General features: G+C 61.9%; 1 protein-coding gene across 6 annotated transcripts in view; it reads right to left on the reverse strand.

Moving 5' to 3' along the window:
* LOC122387700 (M-phase inducer phosphatase-like) overlaps nt 1–16,081 on the reverse strand; it is a 65,827-nt gene that overhangs the window by 6,282 nt on the left and 43,464 nt on the right. Inside the window, exon 1 of one of the 6 annotated variants that reach the window (XM_043378132.1) lies at nt 2,576–2,709. The exons of the other annotated variants lie outside the window; for them this stretch is intronic. Coding sequence (XP_043234067.1) covers nt 2,576–2,631 — 56 coding nt within the window. The 5' untranslated portion in view covers nt 2,632–2,709. Of the gene's footprint in view, nt 1–2,575; nt 2,710–16,081 lie in introns of those variants that run through there. 6 annotated transcript variants of the gene reach the window in all.

The following is a 16,081-nucleotide window of genomic DNA, read 5'->3' on the forward strand; positions in this document are numbered from 1 at the left end:
CATGTTTACAGAGCTGGTGCGCCGCGCTGGTGCGCCCGTGTCAGCGTCCCGCTAGGTGGGGGACGATCGGAGGGAGCATCCCTCCAGACGCAGACCAGCGCCCGAACCGCACCGAGGGCTCTGCCGCGCGGCCCGGGCACATCCCAATCGCGACCCTCACACCAGGGTCGTCAGCAGATCGACACCCTCGGCTGCCGAGCTGACGAGCGCACATACCGACCACGATCGATCGGGGAAAGCTGGCGGGGACACAGCGCGACCCGGCGGTCCGCCCTGTCCCACGGGTTCCGGCCGCCGCCGCCGCGTGGCCTGCGCGGGGAAAGTCGGGTGTCGGAAGGGTCGCGAAGGCCGCGGAGCTGGCTGGCGGCGCGATTGATGGCGCTGGTCGGCCGGCGGCTCGTCGATGGTGATCGATGTCCGACGAGCCGCTCCGTCCTCCCGGACCGGACCGGAATCCCGGCCGGCGCGATGGAATCCGTGATGCTCCAGTGCGGCGACCATCCCCAGCGCCGGCTCTGAGCAGCTCTCCGCGGGACCAGACCACCTGCCCGCGGCCCACCACATCTCCGGCGGCGCGCACAAAGGGGCAGGCCGGCCCCGATCTGTGTTAAGGTCGCGTCTGCGGCCGCCCAGGGCCGCCGCGCCCGTTCCCAGGCCGTCGCCACCGCCGGCCGCGCTGATTTCGGGCCCGTCGGCACCGCCAAACAGCGCCGACCGACGGCCAATCTGCATAAAATGGCCTAATCGCGGCCCGACGGCTGTTTTCGGCGGCAATTAGCCGCCCGGCCACCCAGTCTTGACCGCACGACTTGTTTGGGCGATCGCTCACCCTCAGGATGGATGCCGCCGCGGCCGGCGGATGCTGGCTGAATGGCACCGCGCCGGACTGCCACTTTCGGCCTCTGTTTCAGAGGTGGCCGGCTGGCCCGCCGATCGGCGGTGCACGCACAACAGATGCGCGTCTTGGACGCGCCGCCGCCGGCCCGGCGCCGTAATTTGTCCGATTCTCTCCACACTTTCATTCGGCTCGATGGCGCGTAACAAACAAGTGAGAGGCGACTGGGGCCGGCCGGCCCAGTTTGGCGGCGCGCTGCTCTACATTGGCGCCGGGAGGGGAGCGCGCCGAGGGTCGGCCGCAGGGGCACGGACCTCTGATCGACCGCCGGCAGCTGGCCCGCGCCGCCGGCCTGCCCCTGCCGCCGGCGGCCGCCGCGGAGGGCGAAAGTGCGCGGCGGGCCGGCGATGGCTGGCTGATGCGTGGAGGGGCGAGTATGATGCAGGACTGGCGGGGCACCGGGGAACAAACAGTGCCGCTGAGGGGTCGGCAGACGGTGCCGGCGGGCAGCGCGCCCCCTCAGCGGCAGACGGTCCCCGCGGGCAGCGCGTCCCCTCAGCGGCAGTGGGTGAAGGCTGCAGCCGGACCCTTCCCTCTGCCCGGCGACCCTCGGAAAGTCTTCCCGTCTGCGACGGCCGGCCGGCCGATCGGCCCCGATAGCAGTCGCCGCGGACGGCCAGCCGAAACATGTGGCCGTGCTATCTCACTGTCATATCGGGGTGGAGCGGCCGGCCAGACCGCGACCATGGCCGCAGGATCGCCGCACAGATCAGGGAGGGGCATACACTTGGACAAATTAACGGCAATTACCAACTGGCAGCATCATCAGTTCCATTATGAAGACACGACAGATAGACAACCTAGGCACTGGGAGGTGTGACTAATGAAATGGGCTAAAATCAAGTACGCAGATAGTGTGTTACCGGCACTCAAACATCTACTATATGCATTAACTATGCTATCTAACATTTTATCGTGTAGGTACATGAACTTATTGAACCTACTAACGGGTAACTGAACATTGGACGGCCAAATGCGGACACGCGTGGGAAAATGGCAACAAAAGATGGCAGACATGTCCGATTTTGACCCAGTGACAAAACAAGGGTAAAAGCTTCTTTCACCTAGCTTATATTTTACCAGAATCATTGATTTTGAGCAAAATAATACACTTAGTGGCCAGCAGCGCGGAGTTAGTCAGTCCAAAGTAGGCACACCGGGCATTATCCCGTGACGTGTTCCCGATTTGGCGCCAAATGTCGGTGCCGCGATGAGCTGATTCTCCAAAGTCCAAAAGTCCAAAGTAGGCGCACCGGTCATTACCGCGTGGCGTGTTCCCGATTTGGCGCCAAATGCCGGTGCCGCGATCAGCTGATTCTGACAGCAGACTGGCGCGGAGGCGCCGACAGAGGCCAAAGGCCAGAGTGGACCGGAGTCGACACAGTTGTCAGGATGGCCGATGGAAGCCACTGACAAACACACGTGATTCCTCCAAAGGCGCATTTCGGGTGTGCGACACCAAGTAACCCATGCTGTAAATGTAGCCACTTTTCCATATCGAGGCCTGCAGACTCCATACTTCAGGCTGAAGTAGGTCAGTACTGTTGATGGAAATCCAGCGCAGCTGCCGGCCTCATCAGGCCAACGAAGCTCGCTACCACACACCAGCACAGGCGCTACTCCCCCTTCTGCACCGCAGCTGCCAGGTCACCCCGGTCACGTGGGCCGTACTCTACTCACCCGATGCACCGCTCGCAGCCCGTGTTGGGGCTCATGGCCACGTCAACCCACTCCATGGCGGCGCTGGCACTGGGCCGCGTCAGTCAGCAGGCTCGCTCGGCGCCGCGCGGACCGTGCGCACCCTCCCCGCTCTCCGTCACCGACTGGCGGCGCAGCGGCCGATCAGCTGTTCGGCGCCGCGCCGCCGCCGCCGCCGCCGCCGCCGCCGCCGCGCCGCACCCATTGGCCGCCGCCGGCCCGGGGCGGGGCCTGCCGCCGCGCCAACTTTGAACGCCCGTCGGCGGCGGCGGAGCGGGGGTCGTCGGGGTCGATAATCGATGGCCCGGCGGTGTCTGGTCGTCGGCAGCGGGGGTCGCCGCCCCTGCCCGTGGACTCCCCGCGCGCGCCGCAGCCCGGTGCCGTGGCAGCGCTGATTGCCCCGGGCAGGGGAGGGGATGGAGCGGCGGCCCGGCGGGTTCGGCCGACACCGGCCGGGGTTATTGACACGGGTGCTGCAGGAGGCGCGGACCGGAGCGGCGGCACGACGGGCACCGCCGGCACAGGCTCGGCGCCCACCCCACCCGTCGGTGAATCGGTGGTTCCCTCAGCGTGCTACCGTCGCCTCTGATCTTTGTCTTGACCAATATTTCACACATGGGTATCTAATGAGCGGAACTCGGAGGGTCTCTGAGCGGAGCATTTGTGTCCAGCCCCCTCAACCCATAATTCAGATAAGCTAAGCATCAATAGGCCTAGATATGTTTTACCTCAAACACGTGCACGCATCGGTTCGCCCGGGCAACGCGCGTGGTTCGAGCGCATCCGTCACCTGCGCCAGCCTTTGGATCGACCGCAGATCAAAGCATCTCAGTGCCCACCACTTCCACCCGCTCAGTCTCGCCCATACGGCTCGTCTCCTTCCCCAGCCATCGGAAACGGCTCTCAAGTCTCGCCCATAAAGCTCAGTATCGCCCATATCGCTCAGTCTCGCCCATATCGCTCAGTCTCACCCATGTCGCTCAGTCTCGACCATATCGCTCAGTCTCGACCATGTCGCTCAGTCTCGCCCATTCACTCATACAGATTCCTACACACATCCATCATATCATTCCCAGGCTCGTATGATTAAGTTCTCAACCACCTAATGCAGTCTCACGATACATCCAACTCGATTCTCTCCCACATATCGATAACAAACTGACACGATGACGAAGCTTTGTAAATACAATGCGAAAGCTCCGACACGACGACTTCTTGTGGAGTAAGTCCTCATTAACATGCTATCCATCGATACTATTCCCAAGCCCGTATGGCTCTCAGCCTTGCTCATAATGCACAGTCTCCCCGATACATCAATAGGTATCGCTCAATATCAGACGCCTTCATATCGCTCCTCTCGCACACATCCATCGACGCGGCTCTCGGTCCGATCCTGCCGTCTGAAGGCCCCGGGCGACTGGTGCGCTGACGACAGCTGCGGATCCGGCCGGCACGGACCCACGGATCCGCCCAAGGCCGGTGGACAGCCTCTGCGACGATAGGAGACTAATGAGAGACGGTGATTTCGGCTCGGCACGGCCCCGGGGGCAGGGCATTCCGGTGACACGGGGACCGGGGCGCCCTTGGGTGCTGCAGCTGCCTCACGGCACACCAGGCGAGAGGCCCAGCCGCCCAGATAGGGCAGATCATATCACAGCACTCGCGCACGTAGGTGGCACTACATGCGTGTATGTTGTGTAACTGCTAAGTGGTAATGACTGATTAGTGGAAAAGCGAACGCCTTGGACAAACTGTAGCGCCGTCTTTCATTAGCTTTAGCGAGGACGCGACCTAAAATGTCGCAACTGGACCATCATGGGCCACACTATTGACGGCGAGCTGCCGCCTGTCCCCGGATGGACCTGGCTGAAAGAGATGTGCCGGCACCGTCATGGAACTGTCTGTCCCCGGCGGACCTGATGGACCCGGCCGGTGCACCTCTTCCGAGACCCGGCGGGCCTGAGGACCCGGCTGGTGGACCTCTGCCGAGAGCCGACGGTCGTGTCGGTCTGGCCAATTGTTCACAGCGCCGACCAACATTTCGAGTCACACGACCAGCTTCGACTCAGCTTTACAATTTATTCAACTGGCATTGTTGAAACGATTGCTTAAAAATAAATGTCTGTGGTTGCCGTTCGTTGACTCAGAACAAGTGATATTGTGTTTAGTCAACTAATTAAGGTAATTCGCTCAGCCTATCAGGGTCTGTAAGCTGTATCGTTACGCCTTGTTCATATAATGGCTGATCAAATACCTACTCAAACCGAAAACACGACAAATCGAGGTCAGATAACCTCCGTGGGCCAAACTGCCATCAGCTGGTTTTGAATCGCCCGCCTCGTTCAAGGAGTCCAGCAAAACATGAGTGTTACTCCGCACGCCACTCGCGCGTGTCTTGGTAAACTATCCACTATCCAGATAAGATAGGCAGCTAGGGCCCGCCCAACGGCAGGCAGACCACACCACGTCACGATAAATGACGGCACAAATAGGCCGTGCGGCTGGCGCAGTGACATAATTACCGAGCGATATGACTCAAACCGTACACCATGACTGCAGACTGCAGCGAGGTTGACACGGGACGCAGCCACGAGTGAGTGTCAACGACGAGCGCACTAAACACACCTACGAGTTGGAAGCAGGCTATTATCCAAAAGCGTTGCGTAGTAACAGCAAACAGTTTCACAATTGTCCTGGTATGTCATTACGGTCAAGTACAAATTGTCCGCAGCGCGCCGGACCTTGACCGCTGGGCCGCCGGACCGGGCGCACCCAGTCGAGATGGCCCTGCCGTTGTAAACACGGGACACTGGCCGTGCCCGGCGGCCCTGTCAGCGTAAACACGGGACACTGGCCGTGCCCACACACAGCCGTCAGTGCCGGCCGGCGCCGCTACATCAATAAACACACGCTCCCAGCGCACTGCCCTACCGTATACTGCAGCACGGCGCGGGCGGGTGACGCACGGCGCGGGCTCAGGCCGGGGGCACACGGTGGGAGTACCTACAGCTGAGCGGGAGTCGCAGCGTAGTACGCTAGGCGGCTCTGTGCTAGACGAATTCATCAACTTTCCGACGAAGCCATGGCTATGAAAACCGGTCAGCTTGGTTTGGACGCCTCACCCGTGTTTGCGTGGATGGGCCGTTCGGAGGCCCTGTCGGCGGTGGGTGGTAATCAGAGGGCCGGCGCCAGGCGGACCCCTCGACTCCCAGCCCAGTGGCGCTGTTTACCGCTCGGGACCGGTCCCCAACGGGGTCAGCCCCCCTGGAACCCGGTACTGGCCGCCGGTACCCCGCGGCCCGGCAGCCCCCTGCCCCCCGCTCTGGACGGGGCCGTGGGAGCGGCCGACCCGTCTGCCGTTTATAGGCCATTGTCTCCGGCACAGGGCGGCTGACCCCTTTCAGACTCAAAACAGCGCCCCAAGGATCCCGGAGAAGGGGAAGGGGGTCGGAGCCGCGGGTAGAAGCGGAGGGGGACCGCCCGCGCCGACCCAGCCACAGACACAAACACGGGGCCGAGCCGCGAGCAGACGGCATGCTGCTGAGAGGGGCACGCGCGACCCCCGCGCCCACAATCGCGACCCACTGCCGTCCGAGGATGCAAAACAGCGCTCCAAAGACTGACCCCAATCCGTGAATAGGCGTAAGAAGCGGACCAGCCGGGCGGACTGGAGAGCCGATCTCGGGCCGGTGGGCGCCCACCTGGCCCAGACGGGCCGAAGGGTTTGGCCGGGGACGGTCAGCGGCGGGCCCAAACACGGTCACACCGCTCCGCCTGACCCGGCGACCCATAGACGGCTGGTCACACCGGGGTACTCCTCTGAGACGTGGGGGAGGAAGTGGAACAGAGACACAGAGACGGCGCATGAAGCATTACATCTGTCGGTCTTGATCCGTCCGGCGCGGGGAAAACAGCTCTGAGGACGGCTGAATGGTCTCAATGGGAGCAGGCGCGCGGACACTGGGACCGGAGGGAGACTCAGCCTCGGACCCGGAAAAGGTGGCCAGTGGACGCGCAAACACCACCAGAGGGGGGCGCACCAGGGGGGGGGGCTGAATACCTCTAACGAGCGCGGCCAACATTAGTTATCACTGCGGAGCGGACGACAGCCGACATGGACATATTGTCCGGCCGGCCCCGGTCCTGGGAATGTGCGGGCTGTGAGCTGGCATTTGGCTATATGAAGGCTGCATAGGGCCGACCTTGCAGACACTGGCATTCAGAGAAAGAATAACGTGTATTCTTCGGGCGGTAGTGAGAATATCGGTCGACTCCCCCTCGCCGACCGCCGACTAATCGCACCCTTCAGGGCGGCATGACACCCTACCGCCGGCCACCGCCGTCATCCTGCAGCTGAGGTGGACGTCCCACCCGACAGTCACGGCCGCCACAGCGCCGGCAGTCACACCTCGCACTGCCGTAAGTCCGTTTACACCGGCCGCGGCCGTACCTGCCGCCACAGCGCCGGCAGTCACAGAGCACACCGCCGTCCGGCCGCTTACACCGGCCGCGGCCGTACCTGCCGCCACAGCGCCGGCAGTCACAGAGCACACCGCCGTCCGGCCGCTTACACCGGCCGCGGCCGTACCTGCCGCCACAGCGCCGGCAGTCACAGAGCACACCGCCGTCCGTACGCTTACACCGGCCGCGGCCGTTATCGTAATCCGGCGGCCACGCGCTGAGGTAGCGTCGGCTCCCAGTTAATGACGGGACTGGATGCAGCTTGGTGTCTCCACCACACTGTCACTGCCGGGCGGGGGGCATCTCATCGTGAAGTATCAGCTGATGTCATACTGCAAATACTAACTGACAGTCCGAGCGTTCATGGAGATAAAACGAACGAGCGCGACAATCACACAAGACAGGTAGCCAGCGCTGTCGGTGAGCTGACCGGTGACCTGACCGGTGACCTGACCGGTGACCTGACCGGTACGAGGCAGGGGTCACAGGAGGCGCCACCGCTGCACTGCCGGCGCCGCGCCACAACGGCCGCCTATCCGGCCTGCGTGCCTCAGCGGCCAGTGCGCCGATAACGCCGCGTCCAGCCGGTCACGTGACGCCGCGCCGCCGGCCTCAGATAGCCACGTCCGGCGGTCACGTGGTGTCCGGGCTGCCGGGTCGGTACCGGCGAGTTCCTTGGCCCCGACACGAGTCACGGCCGCGGCCGGCGAGCTCGGGCCGTCCGTCAGCCAGCCCGTCCGAGCGGCCCGCCCGCCCGGCCACCGTCGGCTGCTCAAACAATAGACCCATAAAGCGTCCGGCACGCACTCCCGGGCGCCGACAAAACGGAGCGGCTGTCATATCTGAGCGCGCGCCGCGCCGGGCGGTCCGCCGGTCCTCCGGTCCGGTCCGATCCTCAGCTCTGGACCAGAGTCGGTCCGGCGGCCCCACAGGAGGCTGGCCCGCATACCGGGCCCGGGCATCACGACTTTATGGCGACGGGGCACGGCCGGCATCCGGGCGGCATCCGGGCGGCGGCCGCCCAAAACGAGCCGCCGCGAGCCGGCCCTATCGCGGCCAGCGACCGGCCGCCGGGGCTTCGACCCGCCGCGAGACGGCCAGTCACGGCAGCTGCCGCCGCTCCAGCAGCCCCCTCTCCGGGGTGTCGGTGCGCCAGTTCGTCAGCGACCCGCGGCGCCCAGGCATAGCGGCGGAGAGGACGGCCGTCTGACGGCCCGGACAGAATTTGAAAACCAAGGTCACACGTACTTGTGCATTTGGCGCTGTTTATGTTAGGCTAGATAAGTGATAAATGAATGGCAAGTGAGGACCTCTCAAGCAGTGCATTTCTGCAACGCGTAGTATGTTATTTTTTCGTAAACAATCACTCCAGCACAATGGATGTCTCTTGGCGTTAAGCTAATCGACTGAATACGTTTACTTTCCACACAAGCTTAGTTATCAAGAAACTCCAATACCGGAGGCGTTTTATATCGTCTGAACAGCACAGCCAGCGGGTTGTGCGGCCCGGAGTGCCGTGTTCCCACAGTCGGACTGGGAGAGGGGCCGACCGGCCGTCTGGGTCCAATGGGCCCCCGATTACGGTCGTTTACGACCTCCATCAGGGGTCAGTCGCTGCCGCGCGCGCTCTTCTGACGGTGCCGGCGGGCGGGGAGGACAACCCGCGCCAATGGGAAAACCAACATAAAACACACACTCCAATAACTGTAGATTCTGTATTCCTCAGCGCGCACCCTCACACCGTCAGTCCATCTCGCTCACTGACTCACCGCCTGCCCGGACACAGCTTGGCCCCGGCGGCAGCGACCTGACACCGCCTGAGCGAAGTCCATCCGACTCGCATCGCGGAAAGCATCACTTAGCATCGAAAAGCATCACTGAAACTACACTCCACCCTTGATCTCGAAGGATCAACCCATCGATTGGAAATACTGGGCCTGTCTACGTTCCCGCTCGCTTCTACGTGGAATCTGTCGCTCCTCCTCACCCACAATCTCAGCTGACTCTCCCTCCACGACTTCCGGCCCACTGTTCCCCTCTGAGCCCGCATCATTCACCACCGGCACGGTAATGACCAGACTCTCACCGTCCCTCTCTCCCTCACTGTCGCCCTCACTAACGGGCCCCTCCTCGACGGCGGCATTCCGTCGGCGTAAATTTCTCACGTGCCACGGCACTCCATCGACTTCTACGACCTGCTCAGAAACGACATCAGACACCGTGCCGGGACGCGACGCATCAACACACCGAGTTCCCCGACGACGTACCCAGACAGGGTCGCCAACACGATACGCGGCTGCCTCACTGTTCACTGGTACGGGGTTGGGCGCCGGCGGTGCAGCAGCGGGCCGCACATTGTCCCTCACATTGTACCGGAACACGACACTCGCGGGTGCAGATCCACCCTCGCGCGGCGTTACATTGTACAGGTGGACTGCCTCGGCCACCGAGCATTGTTTTCGCGCAGCAATGACCTTGATCGTGCGATGGTTCCGCTCAACTATCGAATTGCCAGCCGGCTCATGAACCGCCCTAAATCGAAGACGCACGCCCCACCTCGCTGCAAAAGCCGCAAAACTCCGACTGCGAAAGATGGTGTCATTATCACAAAGCAGCTCCTCAGGTGCCCCGCGCTCGAAGAAGATCTGTTCGAGCTGAGCGATCGTGACATCAGCGTCCGGACGACTCAGGTGTCGCCACAGACAGAACCGCGAGGGTCCACAGTCCACAACCGAGAGAAACGACTGGCCCCGGTAGTGCGTTACATCAATTGCCAGTCGCTTCCATACGTCAGACACTTCCAACGAGCCATGCCTCCACTTCATTGGCGCCGGATCGATTGAGCGGCATGCGTCACACTGGCTCACCACATTTTGCACTTGAGCTCGCGTCACGTCCTTTGAAATGTCACGCCGTGCAAAGTACAGTGTCCGACGAACCCCGGGATGTCCGGCGCGGTCATGCACTCCTGCGATGGCCTCCGCAATATCAGCAGAGCCTCCTGGTGCAAGCTGATCCTCCGTCCGGTCCTCTGCCGCGCCGGCCGTGTCTCCCCGCGGCGTCATCCGATCCACCTCAGCGCTGCTACCACCTGCAGCTGCGACTTGATCGCCTCCTCTCAGTACTGCCGAACCCGATGAATCGTCATCAGAGTTAGGCAATGCCAGCCCATTGGCCGCAGCCTCGCAGCCGGCCATTGTCTCAGTAGCTGCAGGCGATGACTCATCACGCACCCAGTCTTTCGGCACTCGGGTCAGCTCGTCGGCTCGATTCGCTGCGCTCCGCACTAGAGTTACAGACAGCGACAGCTCGAGCTCATCCACCAGCTGTCGAATCATGTCGACCCTGCGTCTGATCAACATCTCTCCGTGTGCCTTGGTGCGCAGCCGAGTGCGGCCGCTCAATGCATCGTTGATCCAACGGTGCACTGTGACCGAGTCCGTGCGCAGATCGATGACACGCATGTCCCAAGCGACGGCCACGTTGATGCCTCTCACGGCCGCATTTAGCTCCGCAATATTTATGTGTGTGGATTCATCCTTCCTCAGCCAGCATCCGTCTTCAATGACGTCGCCGTCAGGTGACTCCACCACCACACCCGCTGCTACGGAGCTCGCATCCACCCAAACCACAGCGCGGTCGCTCCGCACGCTCCACAGACCGTGTGCCGGATCGTGACTGGCTACCCGAGCCGCGACATGACTAATCTGCTTCTGCAGAACTCCGTCGTAGGTGATGTCATCCCATCCTTGTGTGACGTCATTCACGCGTCGTTTCAGCCAGGCCACGGCAGGGCGGAGCCAACCACACACGGGCATGTGAGCGATCAGGCGTCCGCACCACGAGAACACTCCACGGCGCGTGAGCACAGCCGGTGGTGGTCCGACTGGGTTGTCTCTGCTCCACACCAGCCTGCCAAGCTCCCGTGAGACTCGCAGACCGAGCAGACGCGCACCGCCTGCCGCCCGCTCTGGAGGCTTGCACTCGAGACCAAAGTTCGCCAGATGAGCCACCACTCGCTCTGCGCTAACAATGTCCTCGTTCACCAGCAGATCGTCCACGTACGGAAGCACTGCCCGGTTTACGTCCGCGTCACGTTCCAGAACCGTCCGAATCACCGCCTTCATGACGAGCGGAGCCACGCACAATCCATAACCGAGCCGTGTCAAACAATGTCTCTGGTTTTCGATCATCACCGTCTGAAACGGCCACAGCTGGCGGTCAACCTGAATCTGCAAATACGCGTGACGTAGATCTACGACCGCAACGTTTTCGCCATGTCGTCGCCACTTCCTCAGTTGGTCCGCACAGACGTCTGCGTCAGCTGTGTGAGCTGTCAAGTAATTGTTCAGTTCACGATAGTCAAGCACAGGTCTCACTTTCGATTTGTTCTTTTGTTGGACTGCCATTAAAGGCACCAGACCCTTTGGTGGGCCAAGCTCTGACTCGTTGTAGGGAATAAGCCAGCCCTGCTCCACCCAACGTTTGAGTTCATCGTCAAATTCACGGCGAGCGTCACACGGCACCCTGTACTGTGCGACAGTGTTCTGCAAGCACTCCGGCTCTGCTCCGTCAGTCCACTTCCATTTCATTCTCCACGCCTTAGATGTCGGATCAAAGTACACGGCATAATCTGGTGCATCCACAACTGGTGCCCGGTCCGGGTGCAGGTCGGTCGGTGTCGGTTCGGGTTGCGCCGCCGTCTCATTGCAGCCCGGATGCAGCGATGAGGCTGCTCCATCCGAGACGCCACTGGCAGCCGCTGCAACTGGAGCGGCCGGCACAGCTGAGTCCACTCCAAAGTTCACTTCACTGGATGCACTAACGAACACGCCCTGCAGAGCAGTCACACCGTTCATTCCCAGAATGAATGAAAAGTTCAAAGGCTTTCTAGCAGACACCAGCACTTCCAACTCAACTCGAGCACCAAACATGGTCTGCACTGACACGTAACCTCTGCCTTCGCATGCGTATCGTTCTCCACTCAGTGTCACAACGTCGATTCGCTCCGCAGACCAGCGGCGGCAAACGGAGGAGTGCGCGACGCTCACGGTGCATCCGGTATCCACGAGGGCTCGACACATCACTCCGTCCACCGACAGGCGCGTGGTCGGCAGAGCGCCACTCACTGGTGAGCCGGAGAGGAGGCTGGCGCTGAGGCCACCTCTCCGCCGCCGTTTTCCGGGCAGGTAGCTGCCACGTGGCCGGGTCGGCTGCACCGGAAGCAGAGCCTGCTTCCGCCCAAACCACCTCGACGTCCACGGCCACCTCGACCACGAAGACAATCGCGGGCCAAGTGGTTGGGCTGTCCGCACGCATAGCAAACGGTGGCTTCCTGACGGCGCGGACCGCGGTGGTCTGCCGCTGCAGCTACCCCCAGAACGCTATCTCGACAGAGGATAGCACGGGCCCGGTCCACCATCTCCGACAGAGACAGGGACTCCATGCGGGCGCCTGTCTGGAGAGCGTGCCGCACGGACTCGGGCAGTCCTGCCACAAATGCGCAGCTCAATCCCTCTTCGTTAATGCCTCCGAAGATCGACGACAGTCTTTGTAGGTCCGCCAGAAACACATCGACGGACTCGTCGACCCGCAGCTGGCGATCTCGGAACTCTTCGTAGGCTTTGAATTTGTCGACTGCAAACGCACGCTGCAAAGCCGCCTTCACTTTCCCTGCGTCCGCCTTGTCGGCTTCACTCAGTTGGCGATAAACAGCCGAGGCACCCCCTGTCAGTCTCAACGGCACCACCACGGCCAAGTCCACTGCCGGTTTTTGCAGGCCACACACCAGTTCCACCTTCTCATACCAACACGAAAAGTCACTAGTACCATCATATTCCGGGATAAGTTTCAAGTCGAAGTTCGCCATGATTGCCGAAATAGCTTGTAGATTCTGTATTCCTCAGCGCGCACCCTCACACCGTCAGTCCATCTCGCTCACTGACTCACCGCCTGCCCGGACACAGCTTGGCCCCGGCGGCAGCGACCTGACACCGCCTGAGCGAAGTCCATCCGACTCGCATCGCGGAAAGCATCACTTAGCATCGAAAAGCATCACTGAAACTACAATAACATCCGGAACCGGGCGGAATACCTCACGGATCAACGGTACGAGTGGGCTCGTGAGGGTGAATGGATGCTCTAAAAGTAGCATTTTGCCTCCATTTGCTAATCATCCAATTGATAAAATGCGCGGTAAATGATTCTAGTCATGCACGACATTCGGAGGCGGAGGAGTCGTCTCTGCTTGGCGCCATTTTTTCTTATGTCGCCTCTCGCGTCCTGCAGGGGCAGCGTGTCCTCCTTCGCGCGGACACCGCTGCGCCCCTCGCATTCCGACCCACATTGGGAACAATGCCCCGCCTGTGTATCAAAAGAATGCCCTAAAAACCCCTGCCGAAGACCGTCTGTCCGCTGCCCGGGCGCGTATGCCCCGATTTGACACACCGCGCACACCGCCGACGGGCTTCCTTTTGTACTCTCCATCGGATTCTGTGGTATTCCGGTCCTTCGCTCTGTGACAATCGGCCGCACATCCTCAGGGCAGCGTTGAACGCAGCGATGGTCATACACACGTTACCTACACGGTACAAAAGATAAATAGCATCCGCACATCGAAGTACGCCACATGCCCGAATGAATGATTTCCAATTCATACAGCTGTGCATAACTGATATTTCCTCCAGCTCTGGGACTGGGGTCTCGGAGCAGGGAGCCCCGGCTTCCAGTACAGTGTTTGCGGCTACAAATCGGCTGCTCTCCACAGCGCGGCGTCAGTGCACGCGCCGTGCACTGGGCGGTGACCGTGCACGGTGCCGGGTGCACGGGGCACGCTGCACGCCCGCCCCGCCACCTGATGTGGCCGGCGCAATGGACAGTCACGCCTGACGGCGCCGCAGCAGCCCGGAGCCATGGAGACGGAGGTAGCCACGGGCGGCGGCGGCAGTGATAGGAACAGCGGCAGCGGCAGAGGCACGGGCAGCCCAGCCATGGGCGGGAGGGGCAGCGGCAGGGGCAGCCATGGGGTAGTCATAGGGACAGGAACAGCGACAGACTCAGCACTGGGCAGTGAGCACGGCGGAGCACGGCGGAGCGCTGTTGGAGCGCACAACCGCCAGTCATGAGGCGTAACCCAGGAGCTGGGGAGGTGTGTCACTGACAGTTTGCACAATTCTTATCCATCGATTCATTCATAAAAGGTATATCTACACTTTAGCTTCATTAAGATTTTTAAAATACTTCGGTTGGAATAGCAAAAAATAAACTGTCCCCCTCCCCACAATTAGCTGATTTAAACCGGAGCTCTCATATTCTCCATTACCATCTGGCGGTAATCCTGCGGAGCTCCTCGCCGATCCCTTTAGCGCGTTTCCGCAGGAAGTCATTTGTCGCGTCCGGCCGCGTCGTGCCCGCCGTAGCCGGCCGGCCGACAGCGCGGGCCGTGGCCGCCGGCCGATCAGGCGGTGGCCTTGTGTACGTACGTTGGCCGGGGCGGTGACTGCGGCCGCGCCGTGCAGTGGCCGCCCCGCCGCCTCGCCGGTTTGAAGGCGGCCGGCGCGGGCGCCCATTGGTCGCGGCGCCGGCCGCTGTTTATCGCGCCGGGTTTGAACCGTGCACGCCGGCAGCGTCGCGGTCGGGCGGCGCATTTTTAGCGGCCGGCCGGCCGGTCTGACCAGTTGCCCGCGCCGACGGCAGATAGCATCGGCGCACGGGCGGTTTTTGCCGCGCTGCGACGCGCTTCATCACCCGTTCGGTCGGCCCCGGTCGGCCGGCCGGGCGGGCCAGGCGGCGCTCTGCAGCTCATGGACAGTGGACACACCGAACAGCACATAGATGTGAGCTCTCCGTTCTAACACGTCCGCTGGCTGGCCGGCTGGTCACGGTATGACCCGGACGCACAGTTACACGGCGGGCGGGGCGGGGGCGGCGTACTACGGCCGTGCCCACGCGCCGGCCGCTCGTACTATAGCCCGGCCAGGTGTGGGCGGCGCCCGGGGCGGCCGGCTCGGCTGGGCCACGGCACACCTGACCGGGTGGCCGCGGCAGCAGCGGCGGCCGGTCGCCGGGTGCGGACCGTCGCACCGCTGCACCGGCAGGCGACAGGTGCCGCGCCGAGCTGCAGCAGCTAACGAGAGCCGCAGCCACTCAGAGCTGCAGCCACCGAGAGCCGCAGCCACTCAGAGCTGCAGCCTGCATCTGACGACAGAGCCGCACTGCTCCAGGAGGGCACAGCCAGGCGTGACCAGACGGCGCGATTATATGAATCGGAAATCCACAAACTACAGCCTACTGCGCTCTACAATATGAACAAGTGCGTCGATAAATTTTGAACACAAACTGTTCAATGCTGCGTCCAACAGTTGGCGGGTTTCCACGGCAGGCCAGCACCCGGTGACCGGGAAGCGGTGCAGTGAATGCAGTTGTTCTCAGTCACGAACTGCACTAAAAGAATGCCAACGCTCACCAAAGAGAGCAATACGAATACACATGGCCTTACATTTTCCCTAGTCGGCATTATATTTCGTGACGTCACAACAAATAAGGAAAACCTTCAACAAACGAGTTGAACAAAGCATCACCAAGTGAAAGCCGGTTGTCGTGTGGCGGCCGGCGGCGTCAAACCAACGGATTGACAAAGCTCGTCGGTAGTCAATTGCAACCCAAGAACGTACAGTACGGAAAAGCCCGGTATCGTTTCACCCTCTGGTTCAGTTACATATAAAGCCATCGAGTTACTAGTTCACCGCCGCCAGCTCTGAACATCCATTGTTTTACCCTTCATCCCAGCTACTGCGCTCTGTCAGCCTGGTGAGCAGTCACCATGACACGACGGGCTCGGTCAGCGCCGTGACCTGTGACTAGGCGGGCCCGGTTAGCGCCGGCCCAGGGGCTGCTACCTCTGCGCAGCGGCCACCAGTGCAGGGCCTTGTCAGCGCCGTGACCTGTGACTGAACGGGCCCGGTCAGCGCCGCCCCAGGGGTTCTGCTGACTGCTGTCCCGATCTCCTACCCCCGTGCCGGCCCGGTG

This window comes from Amphibalanus amphitrite, unplaced genomic scaffold (genome assembly GCF_019059575.1).
Source record: "Amphibalanus amphitrite isolate SeventyFive unplaced genomic scaffold, NRLGWU_Aamphi_draft 000017F_arrow, whole genome shotgun sequence".
Lineage (NCBI taxonomy): Eukaryota > Metazoa > Arthropoda > Thecostraca > Balanomorpha > Balanidae > Amphibalanus > Amphibalanus amphitrite.